This window comes from Salminus brasiliensis, chromosome 10 (assembly GCF_030463535.1).
Source record: "Salminus brasiliensis chromosome 10, fSalBra1.hap2, whole genome shotgun sequence".
In the NCBI taxonomy this organism is placed as follows: domain Eukaryota; kingdom Metazoa; phylum Chordata; class Actinopteri; order Characiformes; family Bryconidae; genus Salminus; species Salminus brasiliensis.
The window spans coordinates 40,529,936-40,553,513 of record NC_132887.1 but is presented as its reverse complement, the minus strand read 5'-3'; the positions used below and the strand labels follow the sequence as shown (position 1 = coordinate 40,553,513).

At 45.2% G+C, this 23,578-nt stretch overlaps 2 protein-coding genes across 4 annotated transcripts; both read right to left on the bottom strand.

Moving 5' to 3' along the window:
- Positions 1–1,292: 1,292 nt before the first annotated feature.
- On the bottom strand, positions 1,293–14,735 carry sanbr (SANT and BTB domain regulator of CSR). Of its 2 annotated transcripts, XM_072690117.1 has the most exons (21): positions 14,460–14,735; positions 12,796–12,948; positions 12,485–12,674; positions 12,283–12,376; positions 11,745–11,992; positions 11,030–11,088; positions 9,967–10,127; positions 9,313–9,399; positions 9,071–9,181; positions 8,798–8,921; positions 8,573–8,725; positions 7,963–8,108; positions 7,663–7,756; positions 7,341–7,373; positions 6,514–6,613; positions 5,389–5,477; positions 5,265–5,293; positions 4,210–4,283; positions 3,820–3,908; positions 3,564–3,655; positions 1,293–2,291 (listed from the first exon to the last, which is right to left on the bottom strand). In XM_072690117.1, exons 2-21 carry the CDS (start codon positions 12,943–12,945, stop codon positions 2,255–2,257), a joined length of 2,160 nt encoding a protein of 719 aa, XP_072546218.1. In that variant the 5' UTR covers positions 12,946–12,948; positions 14,460–14,735; the 3' UTR covers positions 1,293–2,254. The 2 variants fall into 2 exon arrangements, with proteins under 2 accessions (XP_072546218.1, XP_072546219.1); XM_072690118.1 differs by lacking the exon at positions 1,293–2,291 and having other exon boundaries at positions 3,567–3,655; positions 3,820–3,903.
- A 1,249-nt stretch (positions 14,736–15,984) lies between these two features.
- pex13 (peroxisomal biogenesis factor 13) lies at positions 15,985–20,311 on the bottom strand. Of its 2 annotated transcripts, none has more exons than XM_072690115.1 (4): positions 20,189–20,311; positions 18,507–19,207; positions 18,288–18,410; positions 15,985–17,957 (listed from the first exon to the last, which is right to left on the bottom strand). In XM_072690115.1, exons 1-4 carry the CDS (start codon positions 20,257–20,259, stop codon positions 17,626–17,628), a joined length of 1,227 nt encoding a protein of 408 aa, XP_072546216.1. In that variant the 5' UTR covers positions 20,260–20,311; the 3' UTR covers positions 15,985–17,625. The 2 variants fall into 2 exon arrangements, with proteins under 2 accessions (XP_072546216.1, XP_072546217.1); XM_072690116.1 differs by lacking the exon at positions 20,189–20,311 and adding an exon at positions 19,349–19,514.
- Positions 20,312–23,578: the final 3,267 nt, after the last annotated feature.

The following is a 23,578-nucleotide window of genomic DNA, read 5'->3' as shown; positions in this document are numbered from 1 at the left end:
AGTGTTGTGTATCTGGTTGCTGTCGTCACAGTGGATATTAACACATGATCGTTTGTGCAGGGGCTTGGCAGGAGCCCCAGCGCTGTAACCTAACCAGCCTGAGCCCTGCCAAACTCTGGGTAACTATCCAGTGTGAAAGCACAGGCCCAGCCAATCACCAACACCCCAACAACAACAACCAATCATCATCATCCTAATAACACTGGCCATCAGCATCAATCTAACAATAACAATCATCACCACAACAATGGCAGTCAATCAGAATCACCCCAACAACATCCAATCATCATCAACCTAACAATGACAGCCAATCAACACCATCATCCTAACAATGATGGCCAATCAACACCATCATCCTAACAATGACGGCCAGTCATCCTAATCCCAACAATCACAGCCAATCCCTGTCACTTCAAGAACGACAGCCAATTAGAATCATCTCAGACAATCACCATTCCAAAAAGGATATCCAATCAACACCATCATCCCAGCAATGACAGCCAACCACCATATTAATCCAAACAATGACAGCCAATCCCATTCATCACCCCAGCAATTCAACAGCCAATCACCTCCCCAACAGTGACATTCCATCAGCATCACCCCAACAATGACATCCAATCACATCATCATCCCAATAATGACATTCAATTAGTATTACCTCACAGATGACATCCAATCACCATAATCACCCCAAAATGACATTTAATCAGTATCACCACAACGATAGTCAATTAGCATCACCCCAGCCAATCACCACCATCACTCCAACAATGACAGCCAATCCCCATCATCCCACCAATACCATCTAATCACATCATCATCATCATCATCCCAATAATGACATTCAATTAGTATTACCTCACAGATGACATCCAATCACCATCTTCCCAACAATGACAGCCAATCACCATCATCACCCCAACAATAACATTCCATCAGCATCACCCCAACAATTACATCCAATCATCATTATCATTCCAACAATGACATTCAATCAATATCACCACAACAACAATAGTCAATTAGCATCAACCCAGCCAATCACTATCAAACCAATTACTCCATCCACCTCCATCCACCACCACCCTCACAAACATCAATGCATTGCAATTAAGTCAAGTCAAGGGCATCACAGTGATTATTTAGCACTGTTATTAAAAAGACACCTGGTCTAATCAACTAATCATCTGATTCCCCAGCCCTGCCTGAACGAGTGTGTAGAACAGGGCTACTCCAGACTCCGGGACGGGAAAATCACTGCTCTGGAAAAATAAAGCACACAGTCAGCATTTCAGTTCAGGAAGCTTCGCTCCTTTCTTTATTCTAGTTTCAGTCTCCAGGCTGACTCAGTGCGAATGGCACAGTCCACCATGGCTTTGGACACTGTCTCCAGCCACAGGACTCTACAGTGTTAAAGTGCAGGATACTACAGAGGAGGAGTGCGAAGGGTCACCTGAGATTAGGACTCGAAGAATAGCAGTGAATAGGAGCATACAGGCTAATACAGGTTACAGAAGCAGGGAGCCGGAGAACCACAGAGAGAAACAACAGATATAGAGAGTGTCAGACGTTACGGTGGAAAATCGAATTTACAGTGAGAGTAATCCATCGGCCAAGTCTGCAGTCTGGAGTTGGAGCTACGATGCTAATGTACAAAGCTACAGCCAGATTTCAGGCCTACGACAGCTGCTGCTAATGTTTTTAGAATGTACCGTGCTTTTAGCCACCAAGCGTCACACGTCACACAGCGCTAGAAACCTTGTTAGCAGGTCTACTGGAGATTGGAATGGTTGAGATGATCTAAAGGGAGTGCGTGGTGACTTAGGCATGCAGTTGGCACCATGCTAAGTGGGGCAAAACAAACGTCCAGTACGTGTTGGCTACATTAGCCTCATAGCTCCAGCTCCTGGATAAACACGCAAACGTCTAACACCGAAATGCCTCTGGCTGATTAAATACTGCCATTAGTAGGGAAAATAGGGTAAAATAGAATTTCACCAGACTAACATTTTCACCAGCTTAAATATTTATGAAGCTAGCAGCACAATTAGCAAGCAGGGTTCCAGAAGATCCGCCACTGCTCGTTCCAGTGCAGATCCATCACTGAATCACATTTGCATGTTAAAACCCGCTGCTTTCTTTATGGCCTCAGAAATGTCCCCTTCTGTCCGCGATGGCCAGGGTGAGGTGTGGATAGAGGGATGTGGGACGGAGAAAGGGGATTATTCCTTCCGTCACAGACGTTCTTCTTTTACGTGGGTCTAGACTGCCCAGGGCGCGTCTTCGGCCTAAAAAAAGAACAAAAGCGTGGCTAAAAATAGAGCTAATACAGGAAAAGAGAGAGAGAGTAAATAAAGAAACACCAACAGTCCATCAGAATCAAGAGGACGAGAGATTAGCAGATGTTTCTCTGGCTTTTTAGACGTTCTAGATAACAGAACAAGTGAATTTACTGAGGGACACTCAGAAAGGCTGTGCAGCTAAAGTGGATTCCACTTCCAGGCAGTTATTAGGCTGCTGACACCTGGTTGTTATGGTGTTGCAGGTGGTTTCCATGCTGTTGATACCTGGTTGTTATGGTGTTGCAGGTGGTTTCCAGGCTGTTGCCAGCTGGTTGCTTTGGTGTTGCTATATATGGTTGCTACTGTTTTCCAAAGTGAACACTAGATGGATGCTGCAGTGTGGCAACGTGATTACCATGATGTTGCTTAGTGGTTACTAGGGTGTTGCTGCATGGTTGCTAGGCAGTTGCTATGGTGTTGCAAAATGGTTGTTGTGGTAGCCCGTATTGATGGTTGTGTGTTACAAGTGTATCTGTATCATGGTTACATTTGAAGGTTGCCAAAACCTTTGCACCCCATTTATTCCTATAGGCAAGAAATCCACCATTGGCCCTGTCACCAGGAGCTGCCTGCCACAGCCACCTGTGGCTGGGAGTCCCAGAGAGCGTAACTGACCTGTCTCTCTCTGGGTGGGTGGGATGGTCCTGCTGGTGATGCTAACATGCTCATCTGATGTAACAGGACTGTTAGCGTTCAAGCTATTCAAGTGCATTCAGCTGTCCAGTGATGTTGCATGAGTCAGAGGTAGCATTCACCTCTCCTGTACTGGTGGCAGTGTGATATAGGGGAGTCCTAGCTAGTGCGTGGGAGTTGGAGATAAGTAAAATTGGGGTAAAAATATAATAATATAAAAATAATAAAATAAATAATAAATCTAAAATATAAACAAATAATTATAATTACAATTCACACTTCCATACAGATCATATGTGGGAACTAATACATATTCCAATATTAGCATTTCTGTGATGTCACAAAACCCCACAGATTTACATCCATTATATCCACGCTGAAGTTCTAAGGTGTGTTTCAGCCTGGGCTGCTTTTCGAATGAGTCACAGTACAGGGCAGCCAATCAGTGCAGAGGTCATTTCAAGGCGTATAGGATGCCATATACAGTTAGGACCAAATGCTGATACTGCAATATGTTTAAATGTTTATGTGTGTGTGTGTGTGTGTGTGTGTGTGTGTGTGTGTGTGTGAGAGAGAGAGACATACCGGAGTGCTTTATCTGAGCCGCTTTGCCTGCCACTTGGTTGAGTGGTGTTTTTAAACTGAGCTTCCAACCTGGAGTAGATACCTCCTGCAAGCTGGACACAAAAAAAGACTTCACACTCTTATTACAAAAACGGTTCTTTATGGAACCAACAGTGGTTCTGTTATGGGATGTCTCAAAAACACCTGAAGCACCTTTATTTGTAAGAGTGTAAGGTGTAGTAGGACAGAGGCACACACACTCAGAGCAACTCCATACCTCTTTAGTGTCCTTGGACTTGCTCTGCTCCAAATCACCAAAGCGCATTTTTGTAAGATGACCAATAATCTCCACCATTCTCCTCTGGTCTGAGGGAGAGTGATAAGATCAGACACTGTGGCTCTTCAACATATCATATATATATACACAATCCAAGCTCTTCAGCAGCTTAGTTTCCATACACGCACTGAAGCGTTTAGATTTCCCGGCTCCAGCACACCAGATTGAGTGTGGTAATTAGCTAGCTAACGAGCTGAATCACATACAGCGGAGCAGGAGCAGCAGAGCACTACGTTTAAGCATCCACTAGATGACATACGCAGATAATGATGAAAAAAAGGCGACGTGAGTGTCAGGGTTAGAGGGGAGAGGACAAACAAGCACGATTACCTTCCTCCCTCTGAGCGTCCTGATTATACCTCATAGAACGAGTGCTGTCCCACTTACTCTTCTGCATGCTCACTCTGGGGAGAGAGAGAGAGAGAGAGACAGAGAGTGAACACATAGATCTCCAGAGTGTTTACTCAGTCACACCTTCAGAGTACTCAACTGGAATCATTTGAGGAGTATATGGATGCTCCTCAAGCTTGCTTAAGAAATCAAGGCCGTTAGCTGTGAGTTCGTCCCCCTTCTGCTGCAGTAAGGGCAGAAGTGTCAAGTAGCGAAGTACAAATACTTCATTACTTTACTTAAGTAGAAATTACATTTTAAATTTAATTTCCGTTTGTTTTCATTCCGGCTCGTCATCCTTCAAAAAAAAATGAGAAGTATAAACAGACACCATTCTGACTCCCTATTGGTTTATAAGAGATCCATCACACCTGCACACGTCCCGTCACTCTCCAGCGAGCTCACAGCAGACGTCTGTAGTCTAGTATGAAGACTGTGTCTGTGGCAGAGACTCAAGAGAGCTGCAGTGAAACGTCCCGACTAAGCCCCACATTTAAACTATAGTAGTGCACTATAGACCCCTGTGGCGCGGCCTAAGCTTTCGGCCTTTGTTTTCCTCCCATTACTTTTACTTTTCTACTTGAAGTCGTTCTGAAACCAGTACTTTTACACTCTTACTGGAGTAAAAAGCTTCAGTTGATACTTCAGCTTTTATAGAATTCTTTTAAAACCTTGTATCTCCACTCACTTCTACCTGAGTAATGCATGTCAATACTTTTGACACAGCCTCTACCCCACAGCCAAATGCTACTCTAGCCCACACTTGGCACTGGGCATGGTGACCCTAGGCTCATGTGCTTGCAGCTGCTCCAGAGCGTGCCCTTTCATTGGTCAGTGCTTTCTGTGTGTGTGTTTGTGTGTGAGACACCTGGATCAGCACCTAAAAGTAGGTGAACTCATTAGAAGGGCCGTCTGGATACTTTTGGACATGAGTTAACAACTTTAATAAGGTGGATTTGTGTCCATCTTAAGAAGATGAGAGCAGCAGGACGTACGTGAAGGGGGTGGAGTCCCTCGTAGATGCCTTCAGAAACAGAGGATGAACACAGTGAGTTAGGAGAACACTGCTACAGTCCATGAAGACGTACGTGAAGTAAATGAGGTACTGAGCAGACACACCTTGTCTATGGTTCTCTCTTTGCGCTGTATGCTGGGGGAGGACACTTGTCTTTTTAAAGGTTTGCCTGATTTCCTGGCCTTCTTCGCAGCTGCATGAAAAAACAAAAACAAAGCAAAGGTCAGTCTTAAAGCTTCATCTTCTACAGTTCAGACAGATCCTCCACATGACCTCTTCAGAAGTTTGGAAGCCGCAAAGGTCGTTGTGAATGGGCAGGGCTAAACTTCTGTAGGCTGAGTGGGTGGGGCTAAACTGCTGTAGGTGGAATAGGTAACAAAGCTTCTGTAGACTGAATGGGTGAGGCTGAGGTGCTGTAGGTTGAATGGGTAACAACGTCTGTATAGTGAGTGGGTGGGGCTAAACTGCTGTTGGTTTAATGGGTGAGTAGAATTCTGTAGAATATATCGGTGGGGCTAAATGGCTGTAGAGTGAATTGTAAATAGACCTCTGTAGCCTGAATGGGTGGGGCTAAATGGCTGTACACTGGATGTGTGGGGCTAAACAGCTGTAGGATGAGTGGGCAGAGCTAAACTGCTGTAGACTGAATTGTTAACTTCTAGACTTCTGCAGACTGGATGGGTGGAGCTAAACCACTGTAGGTTGAATGCATGAGGCTACATTGCTGTAGATTCAATGGGTGAAGTTAAAGAGTTGTAGACTGAATATAACTGCTATAAAGTGAATGGGTGGAGATAAATTGCTGTGAGCTGATAGGGTGGAACCTAACTGCTATAGACTGGATGGGCTAGTCTAAACTGCTATAGACTGGATGGGCTAGTCTAAACTGCTGCAGAATAAATGGGTGGGGCTAAATGGCTATAGACTGAATGGGAAACTAGACTTCTGTAGACTGAATAGGTGGGGCTAAATGGCTATAGACTGAATGGAAAACTAGACGTCTGTAGACTGAATGGGTGGGGCTAAGTGTTGTAGACTAAATGGGCGAGGTTAGACTGCTGTAAAGTAAAGGTGGAGGTAAACTGCAGTGAGCTGATAGGGTGAAACCTAACTGCTATAAACTGGATGGGCTAGTCTAAACTGCTGTAGACTGGATGGGTGGGGCTAAACTACTGTAGACTAAATGGGCTAGTCTAGACTGCTGTACCCTGAATTGAGCCTCAGTCTACCTTGCTTCTTTGAAGTATCTTCTTCATCCCCAACTTCGTCCTCGGTGACCTCTGAGCCCGTGGTGTAGTCCTCATCCTCAGACAGGAGAGCCTGCTGTCGCTGAGAAAGCGTGAACTGAGTCATGATTCTGATTATAAAAAATGTAATCATTTGCATATTTAAATAACGTTCAGATACAGTGCTACAGTCATGTGCGAAAGTTTGGACACCACTGCCCAAATGACAAAACACTGTTCTGTTAACTTCTGAGAATTCTCTTTACTGCAGTAGCTGGGAATAACGTCTGGTAATGACACCAAAAGGACACCAGAGGGAGCCCTGCTGGAACGCAGTGGTAAAAACAAAGGATCTGAACTGAATTGAGCGAAAATAGATGATATCCTATTAAAATATGTCTGGATCAGCCCCAGTCCAGGTCCACTGGATCAGATTGGGTCATCCTTAAAGATTCTGAATCTGTTAAATACAGTAAATAAACAGTAGGGGTGTATTAAAATGATCTGAGGTGTGTCTCTGTAGAGGATGTGACTTAATAACACTTGGAACATCAACAGTACATGTCATTTGACCAGGGGTGCCCCGTCTTCGAAAGTAAGAGGCAACTAGATCCAACACAATGAGTCATGCATAATTAAGCTATGACATGTTGGCACTGGTATAGCAGCAGTACTGAAATACAGCACGGCTGCACCAAACCGGCTTATTAATCTCATTCAATTGCAGCACATGCTGGCCAAAATAAAAACTATAATGTATATAATAAATTATATATTTATAATAAGACTATATTGGTGTGTACTAATAGTGTGTAAACATTTGCACTTACTAGCTGGAGACTCCAGTTCTTCAGCAGTGAAAACTGGCGAAAGACACATGTTCACAGGGAGAGAGAAATATGTAATTAATAAATTAGGCCTTCATGCATCTGAAGTATACATACACCTCTAGCCACACTGCATATACGATATTAACTGATGTTATGGACCAGTAGTCTTCAGCTCCAGTCCTGTGGACCCACTGGTATGTATTCTCTGACCCCAATAATAATAATAATAATAATAATAAAAATAATAATAATACATATAAAAATAATGAATACTGCATGAACACAGTGTTTGTGATAGAGCTAAACAATGCAGGACACTTACTCCTGTGGTTTCTCCACCTCTCTGAACATTCAGGACCCCAGGCTCTGCATCACAGTCTTGTGTTGGCTCGCCCCCTGCAGGTGACTCCGTAGAACTGTGCCAAAGCAGAGTCAGACTTATGCTATATGCTCAATCAACCACAACATTAAAACCACTAACCTAATATAGTAAAGGTCCCCTGGTCATAGACATCACAGGGCCTCTAAGGGTGATGTCTAGTACCCAGACATTAGCAGCACATCCTTAAAAGTTTATTTATTTATTTTTTTTTAATAAAGCTGCAGTGTTTTCAGAGCTTACCTGTCGGTGGTGTGTGTGCTGCTCACACACACAGCGTTTCTGTGGAGCAGCAGGTCGTTCAGTATTCTGGTCTGGGCCGAGTTCACGTTATCTCCACTGTCCAGACCGTCCGACGCACTGACCACATGGTCCCTCACCATACAACCCTACAAGAGCATGCACATGCACGCACACACACACACACACACACACACATATATATACAAACCTCAACAGATTCTCAAGCAGACCCAGAACTATTCATATACAGAACCTTGGCATAGTGAAAGTGTTCTAGATAGTTCTGTAAGATTTTATCTTAGCATGATTTATACACTTTTATAAGGTTCTAGCTCACCCTGGGCATGATTACACAGTTCTATAGTTTTTCCTAAGCTTGGTTATACAGTTCTATATGGTTCTAGCTCAATCTGGGCATGGCTATAGAGTCCCATAAGGTTCTAGCTTTCCCTGGACATGGTCGTACAGTCCTATTAGGTCTTAGATCACCCTAGATTGTGGTTATACAATTCTAGCTGGTTCTAGCTCAACATGAGCTTAAGTATTCACTTATATATGGTTCTAGGTCACCTAGGAAATTGCTATACAATTCTCTAAGGTTCTAGCTCACCCTGGGCATGGCAGCGGGGTCGAAGCGAAGAGCTCTCTGCTTGCAGCAGGGATAAAATCCAGCACCGTGCCAGCCGCGGTCAGCGCCCATGCCTGGGTACACCACAGCCTCCGGGTGATACCTGCACTGGGCCAGCTCACAGCACAGGAACACCTGCAGCCAACACACACACGTCACCTACAGTCTGGGAGATAGCCTGTTTACAACAGGTGTGAGTGTGTTTACCTGTTTACAGCGTGAGCAGGTGAGGAAGTTGGTGGTGCCCCAGATCTGCCAGTAGACCAGTACCCAGGACTTCAGCTCTTCATACAGGCTGTTCAGATACTCATGAACGTCCCAGCTCTTATGCCTGAGAGGAGACGTCACACACACACACACACCGATGAAACATGTGTAACTAGGCCAGCGTAGCCACAGGTATTTCTTCTCATTCATTTGCATTGCAAATCTCGCTGGAAATGCTCTGGTCGTGCTAATGCTACACTGATGACTGTGTACCGGCTGTGTGTGTAGACGATGTTCCCTCGAGGGTCAATGTTAATTTTGCCTGGAACACAGGAGATCTTCCTCTCAGTGTCTTTGGTAAGAAGCTTAAGGCAAAGACCACACCTGTGGGTTGGGGTTTGGGGGGTGGATTGGGGTGGAGAAATACATTTAGTTTTATCTAACAAAAATAAAAAGACATTAAATAACCAGACCTTTTTTTTCATTCCTGTGGTCCATTATAGCAGGCGTCTGACCTGTAGAGTGTAGCAGCATTCCCTGGAGAGTCATGATTTTCATAATCAGGATCAAACAGCTTCTCAATCTTCTTCTGGAACAATTTACTGAAAGCAAAACACACAAAAATACTATATTACACAATATAATAATAGTAAAATAAAATTAACAATAATGATAAGAGCAATATTTAACCTTTTAAACCCGAAAGGCCATACATATCAACTTGCACATTTATTTTATAGTAATTACTGAATAATTCCTAGAAGATAATGAAGAATGCATAGTACACATTGAAAAAGGGGGGGTGGCTCAGCAGTTAGAACACTGGGCTAGGCAAGCTGCCCTTGAGCAAGGCCCTTCACCGTCCAGGTGCCTCAATGCAATGGCTGCCCACTGCTCCGGGCATGTGTGTTCACACACATTTGATCAGTAGTGTAAGTGTGCGTTCACTGCACGAATGGGTTATCCAACACTAATGATGAATTTGGGTGTCTTGTCTTGCAGACACTGAATACATTATTAAGGATAATAATTAATAGTGGATAATTAATAATCAATAGTAGATACTGAATACTGAACATTCTAAATAACTTCAATTTCTTATAATTAGTTAGTTATTAAGTAATACTTGATAATATGTTAAAGGATGAAAGGTTACATGTCTGTCTGACCTTTTGAACTTGTCCTTCTTGTCTTTGATGTCGTCGGCCTGGTTGTGTGTGAACAGCAGAGCGATGCGGTTGGCCAGGTTGCTGTTGATGCAGCTCATGTTGCACGGAGTGCCGACGATGGCGCTCATATGTTTGTGGCAGTACTGAATACACTCCTCCACCTGCAGACCGCAGAACCCAACAGAGCACTGACAATCCAGTTTGACCAAAGGAAAGTTCTCTAACCTGAGAAACCAGGACAACACTGCTGTCCACCTTTCTATTCCGAATGGCCAATTCAGGAATGTTGTCATCTCACAATCAGGGACTTTTACAGCTATTTTCCTGTTATGTACAGTACAGAAAGCGTAGGGGGCGCTCTATAATGCCCTATAATTTTCGTATGATCCTCACGCTCATTCTGACAGGATGTAATACACTACAGGAAGCATAGGGGGCGCTCTATAATGTTCATATGATCCACACCCTCATTCTGACAGACTGTAATACACTACAGGGAGCGTAGGGGGTGCTCTATAACGCTCTATAATGTTCATATGATCCACACTCTCATTCTGACGGACTGTAATACACTACAGGAAGCGTAGGGGGCGCTCTATATAGCTCCAGGCGGTTTATAACAGAGGACACCACTTTAATTTTATGAAATTTACGGTTGTGATTTTAATAAAAGTGTATTCACAAACATGCTAATGTTTCTTCATATACGATTACTGATTGCTACCAGCTTTAATTCAGTGTTAGTCATGTTACCGTTACTGGATTTTCCATCTGTATTCCAGCATTTCTATACTATTAGCATTAGCATTAGCATATCACTGGTCATGCAGCATGCACTGACCACTCCATACTGATACCCAGTGCAGAGAAATCACACTCACAAAAATATCCAGAACCCCAACCAAGAATTGTGACAAGCTAGCATGCTAATGTTCTCCCATTAAAACCTAATGCATGTACATTTGCCTTGCTGTTGCTCACAATTTGTAGTTGAGGCTTTAGGCGACACGTACACACAAAAACACACACACACACACACACACACACACACACACACACTTACTAAAGTATCCATCTTCAAGAATTCGGATGAGATCAGGATAGAGATGACATTGCTGGGCTCTGAAAGCAAACACCAAACACAACACAGCATGACCAAATCACGTCACAAACGGCCAAAACATCAACCACACACACACACACACAGATACACACCACCACCATTCAAACCAGAGACACCAAACACCCAAGATAGCCACGTCTGGAATCTTCAGTTTCCATCAAACATCTCAGAAATAGGGCTGCAACAGTTCGTCAGCTGATTAGTCATTCATTAATAATAAAAAGGGGTCTGGGGCCCATTTGACTACGGTGCTGCCACTATGAGCCGAGGATCACTGGTTGTAATTCACTAAATGAAGCGTAGGAGGCGCTCTATAATGTTCATATGATCCACACGCTCATTCTGACAGACTGTAATACACTATAGGAAGCGTAGGGGGCGCTCTATAATGCTCTATAATGTTCATATGATCCACACGCTCATTCTGACAGACTGTAATACGCTACAGGGAGCGTAGGGGGCGCTCTATAATGCTCTATAATGTTCATATGATCCACACGCTCATTCTGACAGACTGTAATACACTACATGAAGCGTAGGGGGTGATATGGCACCTCTATTCTAATGCACTCTATAATGGGTTTGCTTAGAGTCACTGAATAACAGTTGCAGCCCTATTAAACAAGCACATCCCAGTCATCCCAGTAGAACTGACCCAGTTTGGGTTTGTCGACGTGTTTTCCTGGTTCGAGCTCAGCTGAGTTTCTCTTGACGTAGTTCATGAGCCAGTCAAATATCTGGACGTCGCAGTGCACCGAAATGTCTACTTCTTCCCAGCGCTGGGCGTCCACCGACAGGTACTCCGCGAAATAGCGCATCTCCCTCACCAGCAGGTCTCGCGGGCAGGAGAAGTCCTGCTTCAGGTTCTTGGCTTCATCACACACGTGGATCACCATGGTTGGGCTGTGGATAGCAAAACCCATTGCAAGAGTTGGTAGTAGATGATGGTGGATGTTATATGAGCTGCTCTCAACCTAGCAGTGATGGCCAGCACATAGACTACACCCGTGGTTCCCAACCGTAATCCTGGAGGACCTCCTGTCCTGCACAGTTTAGTGTTTACCCTGCTCCCAGCACCCCTGTTCCACCTCATCCAGGACAGAGGTCCTCCAGAACCAGCGAACCACTGCCCCATACCAGCATACCAACCCACCACCCCAACAACATCTGGTCAGTATGAACGAGTGTAGCACCTTTTCCTTCCATCCTCCTTCTCCTGCTCCTCAGTAGCTGCTGTGGTCTCGTCCTCTACGCTGGCCACTCTAACAGCAGGGCTCACGCTCAGGCCTGAGGATCAACATGGTTAAATCTTCTCGGGTGGGACCCCAAAGCGTCCGCAATACCAATATTATCAGTGTTGAGCATCTTAGTATACTGAAGAATACTTCAGCTCACCTGACGCTGAGAGTGTGGTCTGATTGGTCCGTGGCTCCCCCGTCTCCCCGGTAATGTCCAATAGGGTGGACCTGATGTAAGCGGACAGCGGCTCAGATGGAGAGCTGCTGGCCGCAGTCAGTGCATTGCACTGCTCGTCCACTAGGGGGAAAGTGCCCGTGCTCTTCAGCTCGTCGAACCTGCGTGCGCACTATTCACACACACAAATCAAATATTAATTTCTAATTAATGAAGTAATTATTTAAGTATGTAGATATGTAATTACAACTGAATAACTGTGTAAATGTTAGCTACAGTAGCCTCATAATTACCTCTTTCGGTGTGAAGCCAGGAACGAGCCGAGCAACATTCTCCCAGTTGATTGGCTGTGGCACTCCCCATAGTGAGCTCAGGACCATGTCCAGCACCAACAGGTTGTTGTCGTATGGGAAATTGTTGTTGACAGAACAAAGACGATTCATTATCTGGACAAAATAATCATTACAGCCATTATTAACATGCTATTTTTGTTTGCCAAAAAACACTTACTGGCCGCTTTATTAGAAACCCCAACCTTGACCCTACACGGGCTGGTCACTTTATCAGAAACACCTACCTTGAACCTCCACTCACTGGACACTTTATTAGAAACCCCAACCTTGACCCTACATGGGCTGGTCACTTTATCAGAAACACCTACCTTGAACCTCCACTCACTGGCCACTTTTTTAGGAACACCTACCTTGTGCTTCCACTCACTGGCCACTTTATTAGAAACACCTACCTTGTGCTTCCACTCACTGGCCACTTTATTAGAAACACCTACCTTGTACTTCCACTCACTGGCCACTTTATTAGAAACACCTACCTTGTGCTTTCACTCACTGGCCACTTTATTGGAAACACCTACCTCGTACTTCCACTCACTGGCCACTTTATTAGAAACACCTACCTTGTGCTTCCACTCACTGGCCACTTTATTAGAAACACCTACCTTGAACCTCCACTCACTGGCCACTTTATTAGAAACACCTACCTCATACTTCCACTCACTGGCCACTTTATTAGAAACACCTACCTTGTGCTTTCACTCACTGGCCACTTTATTAGAAACACCTACCTTGTGCTTCCACTCACTGGCCACTTTATTAGAAACACCTACTTTGTACTTCCACTCACTGGCCACTTTATTAGAAACACCTACCTTGAACCTCCACTCACTGGCCACTTTATTAGAAACACCTACCTCGTACTTCCACTCACTGGCCACTTTATTAGAAACACCTACCTTGTGCTTCCACTCACTGGCCACTTTATTAGAAACACCTACCTTGAACCTCCACTCACTGGCCACTTTATTAGAAACACCTACCTCATACTTCCACTCACTGGCCACTTTATTAGAAACACCTACCTTGTGCTTTCACTCACTGGCCACTTTATTGGAAACACATACCTTGTACTTCCACTCACTGGCCACTTTATTAGAAACACCTACTTTGTACTTCCACTCACTGGCCACTTTAATAGAAACACCTACCTTGAACCTCCACTCACTGGCCACTTTACTGGAAACAATTACCTTGAACTTGAGGCTGGGTGCACCACCCAAACCTCTCCGGCCAGAATCTGACCTCTGGTGAAGGTCTAGCGGACAGGCAACACAAACTGTGCATCAACAGATGAGCTCCAGCCAACTGAGAGGTGGAGCTGCAAGGGCGGGGTTTCCACTAAAGTGGCCAGTGAGTGCACTGCCATCGGAGCTACTACATCTCACCACCCATAGCCCACAAGCCCCTCTGAGGCTGGGTCAGGTGTGCTGGAGCAGGACGGACCCAACTCTGCAGTGCAGGTGGAGCACAGCGGTGGAGCTGGGGAACACTGCGGTGACCTTTCTGTGGCAGCTGAGGCATGAAGACCACCGGAGACCCCCTCCTCAATGATCAACGCCCTGCTCTCATGATCCGCCCCATGTGTGTTAGTAACTCTCACTCACGGTAGATGTTGGTGCTCCCCCCCCTCGGTGGCGCTATTCTCTGGTCCAGGATGGAGAAGTCGATGGTGTTATTGAGCGCTGAACGCAGACGGCCATCCCAGCTGCGGGGTGTAAACGGCTAGAACGCTGAACTGGACAGTCGTGTTGGGTCAGACGCGCTGGGCTGTGCGCCTGTCCCCCGCCTCAGCCGGCTTTGTCCAGCGTAAACTGGGGTGCAGGCTTCTTCCGCCGGTGGTCAGTCTGGGATGCTCCTCGCCTGCGATGCGGTTCCTCTGCTAAACCTTAGACTCCGCCCACGCTGAGCACAGCTGCGCGCTGATTGGTCAGGCAGCAGTGCTACGCAATCAGCGCCGGTCAGAAACGTAAAGGCAGCGTTTCAGCAGCAGTGCGGTTGTGGAGGTGGTGGATGTTTGATGTTTGACGTTGTTTATTTGTTTATTTGTTTGTTGTTTTGTTGTTTAGTAGGGCGTCGTGCTGTAAATCGTCTTTATCGCTCTTCCACTGCCGCAGTGCAGCTCGTGAGCTGGGGCGCCCACGTTGCTAGGCGACAGCGATACAAACGGAAACTAAAATCTCAGATAATAAATTAAAAGACAATTTAATTAATAAAGAAAATAACCAAGAAAAAAAGAACTGAACATAATAACATGAGTATTATTTAATCGCACTGCTCTACTTTAATAATATTAAAACAACTGCACTATTAAACTGCTACCATCACCACTAATAATAATAATAATTATTATATTTTAATTATATTTAATTAATATTTAAATAATATTAAATATAATAATACATATTTAATGTTCTTTTCTTAATTCCAGATCCCTACAAAGTGTAAAACATATTATTTACAGGGCTGTGCTACACTGTAGTAGGCCTATTCAGTAATATCTGTGTTTACAGAATGTATTAATGTTATTATTTTTATATTTTTGGAAATAACTAATATTTTAAAAAGTATTTTATTAAATACTGACAGCAACAAGCTAAAATAAAAATGAAAACGTCAATAAAAATAATCATGAAAATCAACTTTGTGCCTATAGTTTAGCCCCTCCCCATTCTGCTTTTGCCTAGTTTAGCCCCTCCCCATTCTGCTTTTGCCTATAGTTTAGCCCCTCCCCATTCTGCTTTTGCCTATAGTTTAGCCCCTCCCATTCTGCGTTTGCCTATAGTTTAGCCCCTCCCCCTTCTGCTTTTGCCTTTATTGTAGCTTCTCCCTATACTGCGTATGGCGTACAGTTTAGCCCCTCCCCATTCTGCTTTTGCCTATAGTTTAGCCCCTCCCCATTCTGCTTTTGCCTATAGTTTAGCCCCTCCCATTCTGCGTTTGCCTATAGTTTAGCCCCTCCCCCTTCTGCTTTTGCCTTTATTGTAGCTTCTCCCTATACTGCGTATAGCGTACAGTTTAGCCCCTCCCCTGGACCTTTAATTATTAAACACAGTAATTTTCGATTTAATCTTTGAGCTTACTTAAATAAATGTGTGATGTGATCCCCCAAATAAATCACCACGTACCAGATCAGATTCTGAAAATATTTTACTGTCAAAATAATCGCTTATATTTACATGTCTGCATGTGTGTTAATGATTAGACCACAACAGAACGCACAGACCAACCCGGAACACAACATAAAGAACCACATGCAAGCTTTGCAATCTGCAGCATTCATCCAACATTAGATCAGATTAGAACAGTGATCACAGGCCAGTGGGTCATCCGGCTCACAGACTAGCCCCAGCAGTGAATCAGTGGTCGATAAACATGAACCACAATCAATACACGCAATATTGCAGAAACATTTGAATATTTCTATTGTTTAACCAGAAAAGCTTTCAATTAAAACCCATAAATCTCCTAATGAACGATACGCCCATTTACTCTAATACTCATGTTGCTGAAATGCACCTTAAAACCTTTAACCTTTAAATTATACAGTATTACAGTCCTGTCAATTATTTTACAACTAATTACTTTGTAAGGTCAGTACTAACATACAGCAACCATGAAGCCATGAGCAGGGCTCCCTACACTGAACTGGATTAGGTGGATGGATGAAGTATTGTGGGAAAAGCTCGACCCGAACCAGGACAACACCTGCTTATCTACCGCGCTGTTCCATTTAAAGCTATAATCAGGATTAGATATGGGAACGCACTCTGCTTTTGACCATCTGAGATTGCATATGTGACTTCTGGCCTGATAAATTTGGCCCTGCAGTTGGGAGCGATCTGCAGTTGGGAGCGATCTGCAGTTGGGAGCGATCTGCAGTTGGGAAACAGTGCCATTGCTACCTGGTTGCACACAAATAATATAAATAATATCTCAATTTAAATTATAAACCGTTAATTCTATAGAAGTATAAAGTGAAAAGGGGTTCTGATCCTGGCCTTTGCATTGCTGGTTTCGCAGCAGGCTACAATATGCAAACTGACCCTCTAACCAATCAAAAATGTGTCCTGTGGGCGTCCCAACCAATTACGGCCCCAGGCGAGTTTCTGTGGGTGTTTGGGTGAATAAAGGGCTTTACATAGGTCTGATGTTTGATTAGGCTAAAGTATATATATATATATATATATACACGCAAAGTCAGTCAGAGTGGTGTGATGTGGAACATACCCTCATATAACATACAGATATCTTTACAGTGGTGGGCTTAACATATACAACCAACTAAATCTAAATAAGTCTTTGAGGACTATTTTTGGGGCCACACAACACCGGGTATGTTCCTGCCCGCCACTGATAGATAAAAAAAAATGCCTGGTTCCATTTACCACCACTATGAACAATTCTGACTTCTGATTAAAGTTTCCCCCCCAGACCACTCTGAGTGCCTCCCTAAACATCTTAACTACTTAATTATGCATTTTAAAACACTGGTGGCATTCCCCTTTAATGTATTTATAGCAATCTAATGGCAATGACACCAGTGTTTTGTCCATATTGTGCAGCCCCACCTCATCCCATCCTGACCACACCTTTAAAGTTATGGCTGTGCCTCCATGACGTTTTCTCTGTTAGTGAGTTTCTGGAAACACCCTTCAGTCGCAGAGCTGTTTCACACACTCGCACATTCAAATCCGATGCCTAGAACTCACTCACACTCAAAAATAGACTCACCCGCTCCACAAACACACACACTTACAGACACACAAACATTCACAAATCAATCTTCTCCACAGTCCCTAGGTCACAACCTGTGCCAGCTGTGTTAGCTGTGACTGGTAAATGTGTGTGTGAGGCTGGTGGTCCGGTATACACCGACTCCAGCAGATCCTGTGGGCCTGGATGTCCTCCTGCCGAGGCCGCAACCGGATCTCGTTGTGGCTGTAGAACCTGCTGATCCCCCTGGGCCTGTGCCAGCCTTTCCCGTTCTGCCTGCCTCCTGCCCCTCCGCTTGCCCAGAATTTTAACGTAGTTGGCTGGGACGAGTCCCGTGGCCTGTCCATCCACGCTGGCCAACAGCCAGCCACGCACCCTGGGCTGTTGCTCTGGAGACCAAAGAGAAGCGGGCGGTGAGAAGTCTGAATAAATAATTATTCACTTTTGACACCATCTCGATTATTTGAATAAAAACAAATAATCTGTTAGATACCATCCTGATAATTCAAATACAATCAATAAATCTATCAGAAACCATCTTGATTATTTGAACAGAATCAATTACACTCTAAAATAAAATTGATTAAAATACCAAAAACAAATCCTAACTATTCAGAGAGAATAAATTAATCTAATTCAGACTGAATCCGGTGGACCTCATAAAGAGGCCAGTGAGTGGACGTACAAAGTAATACAGCAAAGCTTAATTGCTTGTTTACCCTTGGGAGCCAAATTGAGCATATCTCCAGCCTGGAGGGAGATCTCCTCCTCAGAAGCAGCAGTGAAATCATACTCAGCTCGAGCCACCACATGGTCATCCTCACCACTCGCCCAGTTTGAGCCTGGACGCAGAAATAGTCAATCAAACATAATAAACATGAAGATACGGGGAAGAAAATATTACTTAGCAATTCTAATGTTCTAAAATCAGTGCTTACCAGTCTCTTCTGCGCCCTCCTCAGAGCGTAGCAGCTTCCAGATCAGGTACGGCCCTCCGAAAACCACAGCGAAAAACAGGAAAATGGGCCAGGACTTGATCGAGTTTGCCCTGGAATTGTCCAGCCCTGGTCCTCTTGCCCCGGCAGCCGGCACCAGGCTGTCTGCCCACAGGTCCTCCGCCTCCAGGTCAGGTCGCAATCCCAGAATCCTCTGCATGCGGCGGTAGAGATATCGCAGTGTGCGCACCAAGGCGAAGGCAGAGAGCACTTTGGTGAAGTGGACACGCAGGCGGGAGAAGTGGTTGGCCACGTCCAGCACGGCACGGAAGCTGTTGTAGACGGCCGAGAAGGTGGCATCCAGCATCATGCTGACCGAGGAGAAGGCGTGCACGATGCTCTCGATGGACTGGAAGGCACCCCGGCTGCTCTCCTCCGCCTGCTGGACGAAGCGGCTGGGCGGGACGTCCTCCATACGGTAGCGGCTGTAGCCCAAACCGCCCCCGAGACCGTATCCTCCATAACTGTAGGGACTGTAGCCTCCGCCATAGCTGTAGGGGCTATAGGAGGAGGGGAAGGAGTTGTAGGCTGGACGGTAGGTCTGCTGGACAGGCCGTGGTGGGACTGGTGGAGCCATGCGCGTTAAGACTGGCGGGCCTGATGCTGGAGGTCCACTCACTCCTGTAGCAGCAAAGTCTGTAGACCTGTGTGTAGCAATGCACAGATATGAATGTCAGAATGGGAATTCCACCAAATTTCAATATTTTTTGCATAATAAAATTGCTAAAATGCAAATTACAGTCACTCAGAGTGAGTGTGTTAGCCATAACATTAGAACCACCTGCCTAAGACTGAGTCAGCCTCCTTTGTGAAACCACAACAGCTATGAGGCATGCACTCTGCAAGACTTCTGAAGGTGTCCTGTGGTATCTGGCACCAAGACATTAGCAACAGATCCTTTAAGGTGGGGCCTGCATGAGCATCGATGAGCACTTTTGGCAGGTACTGACCACTGCACACCGGGAACATCCGCCCTCCACAAGGCTGGCCTGATGTTCTGGAGTCTGGTTCTAGTCAAAGTGTCTCAGATTCTTACGCTTGTCCACTTTTCCTGCCTTAACACCTTCAAGAACTGACTGTTCACCTGCTGCCTGGTCTCTCCACCCCTTGATAAGAGCCACTGGGACCAGATCATCACCTGGTGGTGCTAAAGTTATGGCTGATCGGTGTACATATAAACACTCACTACAAAGGTTTAAACAGAAGCAGTGTGTGAGACATAATTACGACTTGTGGGGATAAGCAATGCAGTGAGAACTAATGAGCAGATGATATTAATGACTTCAGTGACAGCGAGCTGCAGGCTCACGCGCCACCACCCTGCACACCCCAGCCCGGACAGCCGGACACACTCTCGGGATTTGACAGTTGATCCAGGAATGATTGAGTAATATCAGAAGTTTATCAGCTGCAGTTTATCAGTTAAAATCCTGCGTGTTTTCAACTTACAGTTGCGTAAGAAGGCCGTTAGCTAGCTAGTTAGCTCTAATTAGCTTAGCAAGCGAGCTAGCACACAACAACACAGGGCCTGTCACCCTGCTAGAGCTCCAACCCCACAGATAAATAATAAGCCTCTTATTTACTTCAAGGCAGAAAGACTGAATTGTGATAACTGCATCACTGACCGGTAGTTGAGTGGGGTTGGTATCCCCCCGGGAAGTCTTCTTTCCCAGGGTTTTGGAGGCGGCTGAGACATTATTCCGAGCTAAGCGAGACTCGGCGCTGCGCTCTCTGCCTTCATGTGCGGCTGGACTTTTACCGTAATGACCGCTGTATTAACGCACATACGGAATATTCTAAAACCGTAAAGATGAGTGTATTTGTTCCGACCCAAATCTTGCTTTTACAACCAGAGCTCCTTAAAGGGAAAATGCATGAAATAATGCCTTAGTTTAAACATTTAAGACAAAGTGTTTTTAACACATTTTATGACAACAAATACGCTGTTCTTATTTATTACTTACAACGTGACAAATTACCAACATTTATTTATTTTTTTTGTAATCGGATCTATTTATATTATGAATATTTTGTTATTTATTTTGTATCGTAATACTACTTTCTATTTTACTACTCTACGACTACAAATAATATTTAATGATTTATTATATTTTTATTTTCTTCTCTCTTGTTGATAACCATATTATGAGTGTCTCTTTAACATTAATAATATGCATTGATTTTACTATTATTATTATTATTATTAGCAATAGTAGTAATAAACTAGATTGATCGATAGCTTGACAGGACAATAGAAGACACTGAATGAGACCCTCGTTTTCATCCCTAGGTGGAGCTATTGTGCAACACTCTTCACTGTGCACAACTTAATATCGTTTGAAATGAACTGTTACTTAAAATATAAGAAATATCTGTGACATTTGATACAGAAAACAGCTTGACTAATCTGAGTCACGGGGGAAACTAGTCATTTCCAGCCACATCGACTGTATACAGCTTAATGACAACAGCCTTGAGCAGATCCAGCTCTTTATTATGTGATTCATCTCCCTGGTTAATTATCAAACCCAGATCTTCATCTCTTTTTCCCTCGTAGATTTCAACATCATTTCACAATGTATAACTACCAGTGGCATGCTTTGATAGCTGTCCGGTCACATAAATAAAATAAAAATAAATAAATAAAAATAAATAAATACATATATATATATATATATATATATATATATATATATATATATAAATGGAATATATAGAGTTTAAGACTGATATACGTGAATGAATCAGTGTGCAGATTAGAAACTCTCTCTCTCTGTAACTTCAGTGTGTATGTGAGGGCAGATACATGTCAAGAAATTAATAACATGCAATTTCTGCAGTTTAATTTTAATTCATGACACAGCTGGATTCAGAGAGAATTGTATGCTACAAACTCTTTAGTCTTTAGTCTTTAGACTAAACTGAGGGAATTCCCTGACATGGGGGCTTCAGCTCAACGAAACTCAACGAAATTTCTCACTGACTGTTGACTGTCTGGGAGCCTGAACTACTAGCCAATCACGGCGCAGGAGACGGGGCCGGGCTAGCCAATCCCCGCGCAGGAAGGGCGGGACTCTGCGAAGTACGGGTGGTAAACGAAATCCGCCGCAAGTCGCGTCTCGCCGTGCCTGCGTTCGTCATCACGCAGGGTGACGTAGAACGCGTCCGTCCAATCAGGGCGCGCCTCCGCAGCCCAGGAACGAGGCGGATGATATGGCAGCTTTGTGAGCGGCCAGGTGGAACCTCGCTTTTCTCGGTGTTGTTTTGTTTTCGTTAATCCGCGGAGGGGTACGGTCGATCTGACGGGACTGACAGCCGGTCAAAGATGATCTATTTGATCCTGATCTCCGCGCTGTCCGGTGCCGTGGTCACGATCCTGCTGCAGCTGGCGCTGCTCTACCGGAGGAGCCCGGAGCCCGTCAGAAGAACCGAGCAGTACGGCCGAGCCGTGGCCGATCCAGCGCTGAGGGACTACTTTCAGCACCAGCCTCACCAGCAGACGGGTGATCCCGGCCAGAACCAGCAAGAAAGCTCGGTGTCATCCAGGCAACATGAAGGAAACCTCTCAAAACAGACACCATCCCAGCCTTCATCCCAACCCCAGCCTCAATCCCAATCTCAGCCACCCCAATCCCAGTCTCAGACCCAGTCCCATTCCCCATGCCAGTCTCAGGCCGATCCAGGGGTGGAGACCTGTGGCTTCCTCAATGCCATCTTCTTATTCCTGTTCCGGGAGCTCCGGGACACCCCAGTGGTGCGCCACTGGATCACCAAGAAGATCCGGGTGGAGTTTGAGGAGCTCCTACAGACCAAAACAGCTGGGCGCCTCTTGGAGGGGCTCAGCCTCCGCGAGATCTCTCTGGGCAACTCTGTGCCCGTCTTCAAGACCGCCCGGCTGGTGAAGCCCGTGGCCGTCAATGATGAAGGTGTGCCAGAGGAGCTGAGCTTCGAGGTGGACCTGGAGTACAATGGGGGCTTCCACCTGGCCATCGACGTGGACCTGGTGTTCGGCAAGTCCGCCTACCTGTTCGTGAAGATGACCCGGGTGGCCGGGCGCCTCAGGCTGCAGTTCACCCGAGTGCCCTTCACACACTGGTCCTTCTCCTTCCTGGAGGACCCGCTGATCGACTTTGAGGTGAAGTCTCAGTTTGAGGGCCGCCCTCTGCCCCAGCTCACCTCCATCATCGTCAACCAGCTCAAGAGGGTCATCAAGAAGAAGCACACGCTGCCCAATTACAAGATCAGGTAAAGACCATGCCCCCCTTCGTTTCCCACCCGTCGGTTTTTCCTCCTAACATAGGGGTGCTCAGATCTCCGGCCTGGAGCGGTGTGTAGTGCTGACGGATCCATAAAGAGCTGAACGTTAAGCCTTTTCAAAGATAAGGGCTGCCGACTGCTGACCTACACGAGTCTTCTGAGTTTCATATGGAATGATGATGATGATGATGATGAAGGTAATATAGTGAATAGAGAATCTCAACTAATCCAGTTTTCTTCAGGGACTACTTTCTGTAGCCGCACTACACCCTAAGGGCAGCATGTATCCCTCCACCATTTTAATGATCTGATTTTAAAAGCAGGTTCTAGAGCCGAACTCTTCTCAGAACTCTGGTAGAACAGTGTCTCAGGCATCAGGCAGCGTCTTCATCACCATTAGGTGAAGAACTTTCTGTGAGGGAGCACCACTGTGGACAGTTCTGACTGGGTAAGGTTATCTAGAACCGAGCGCTTCACACCCAACCCACCAAACCTCCACTCAGACTGACAGTGTTTACAATTTAACCCTTAAATTAGGCTGAATTTTTGAAAGACCCCCCTCTACCCAGCTAACCCTGCTTAGTTCAGGACCCCTCTGCTGTAGCGCTGCAGGGTTGAGTCAGGTGTGCCTGAGCAGGGAACCCGCCAACCTGTGCTGGAAAGAGGCCTTTCTCAGCCAAGCCTGAAGCACCTGATCCTGCCCAGCAAGACACCCATTAGCTGGGGCAGGTGTGATTAAGCAGATTAGTGTTGACTAC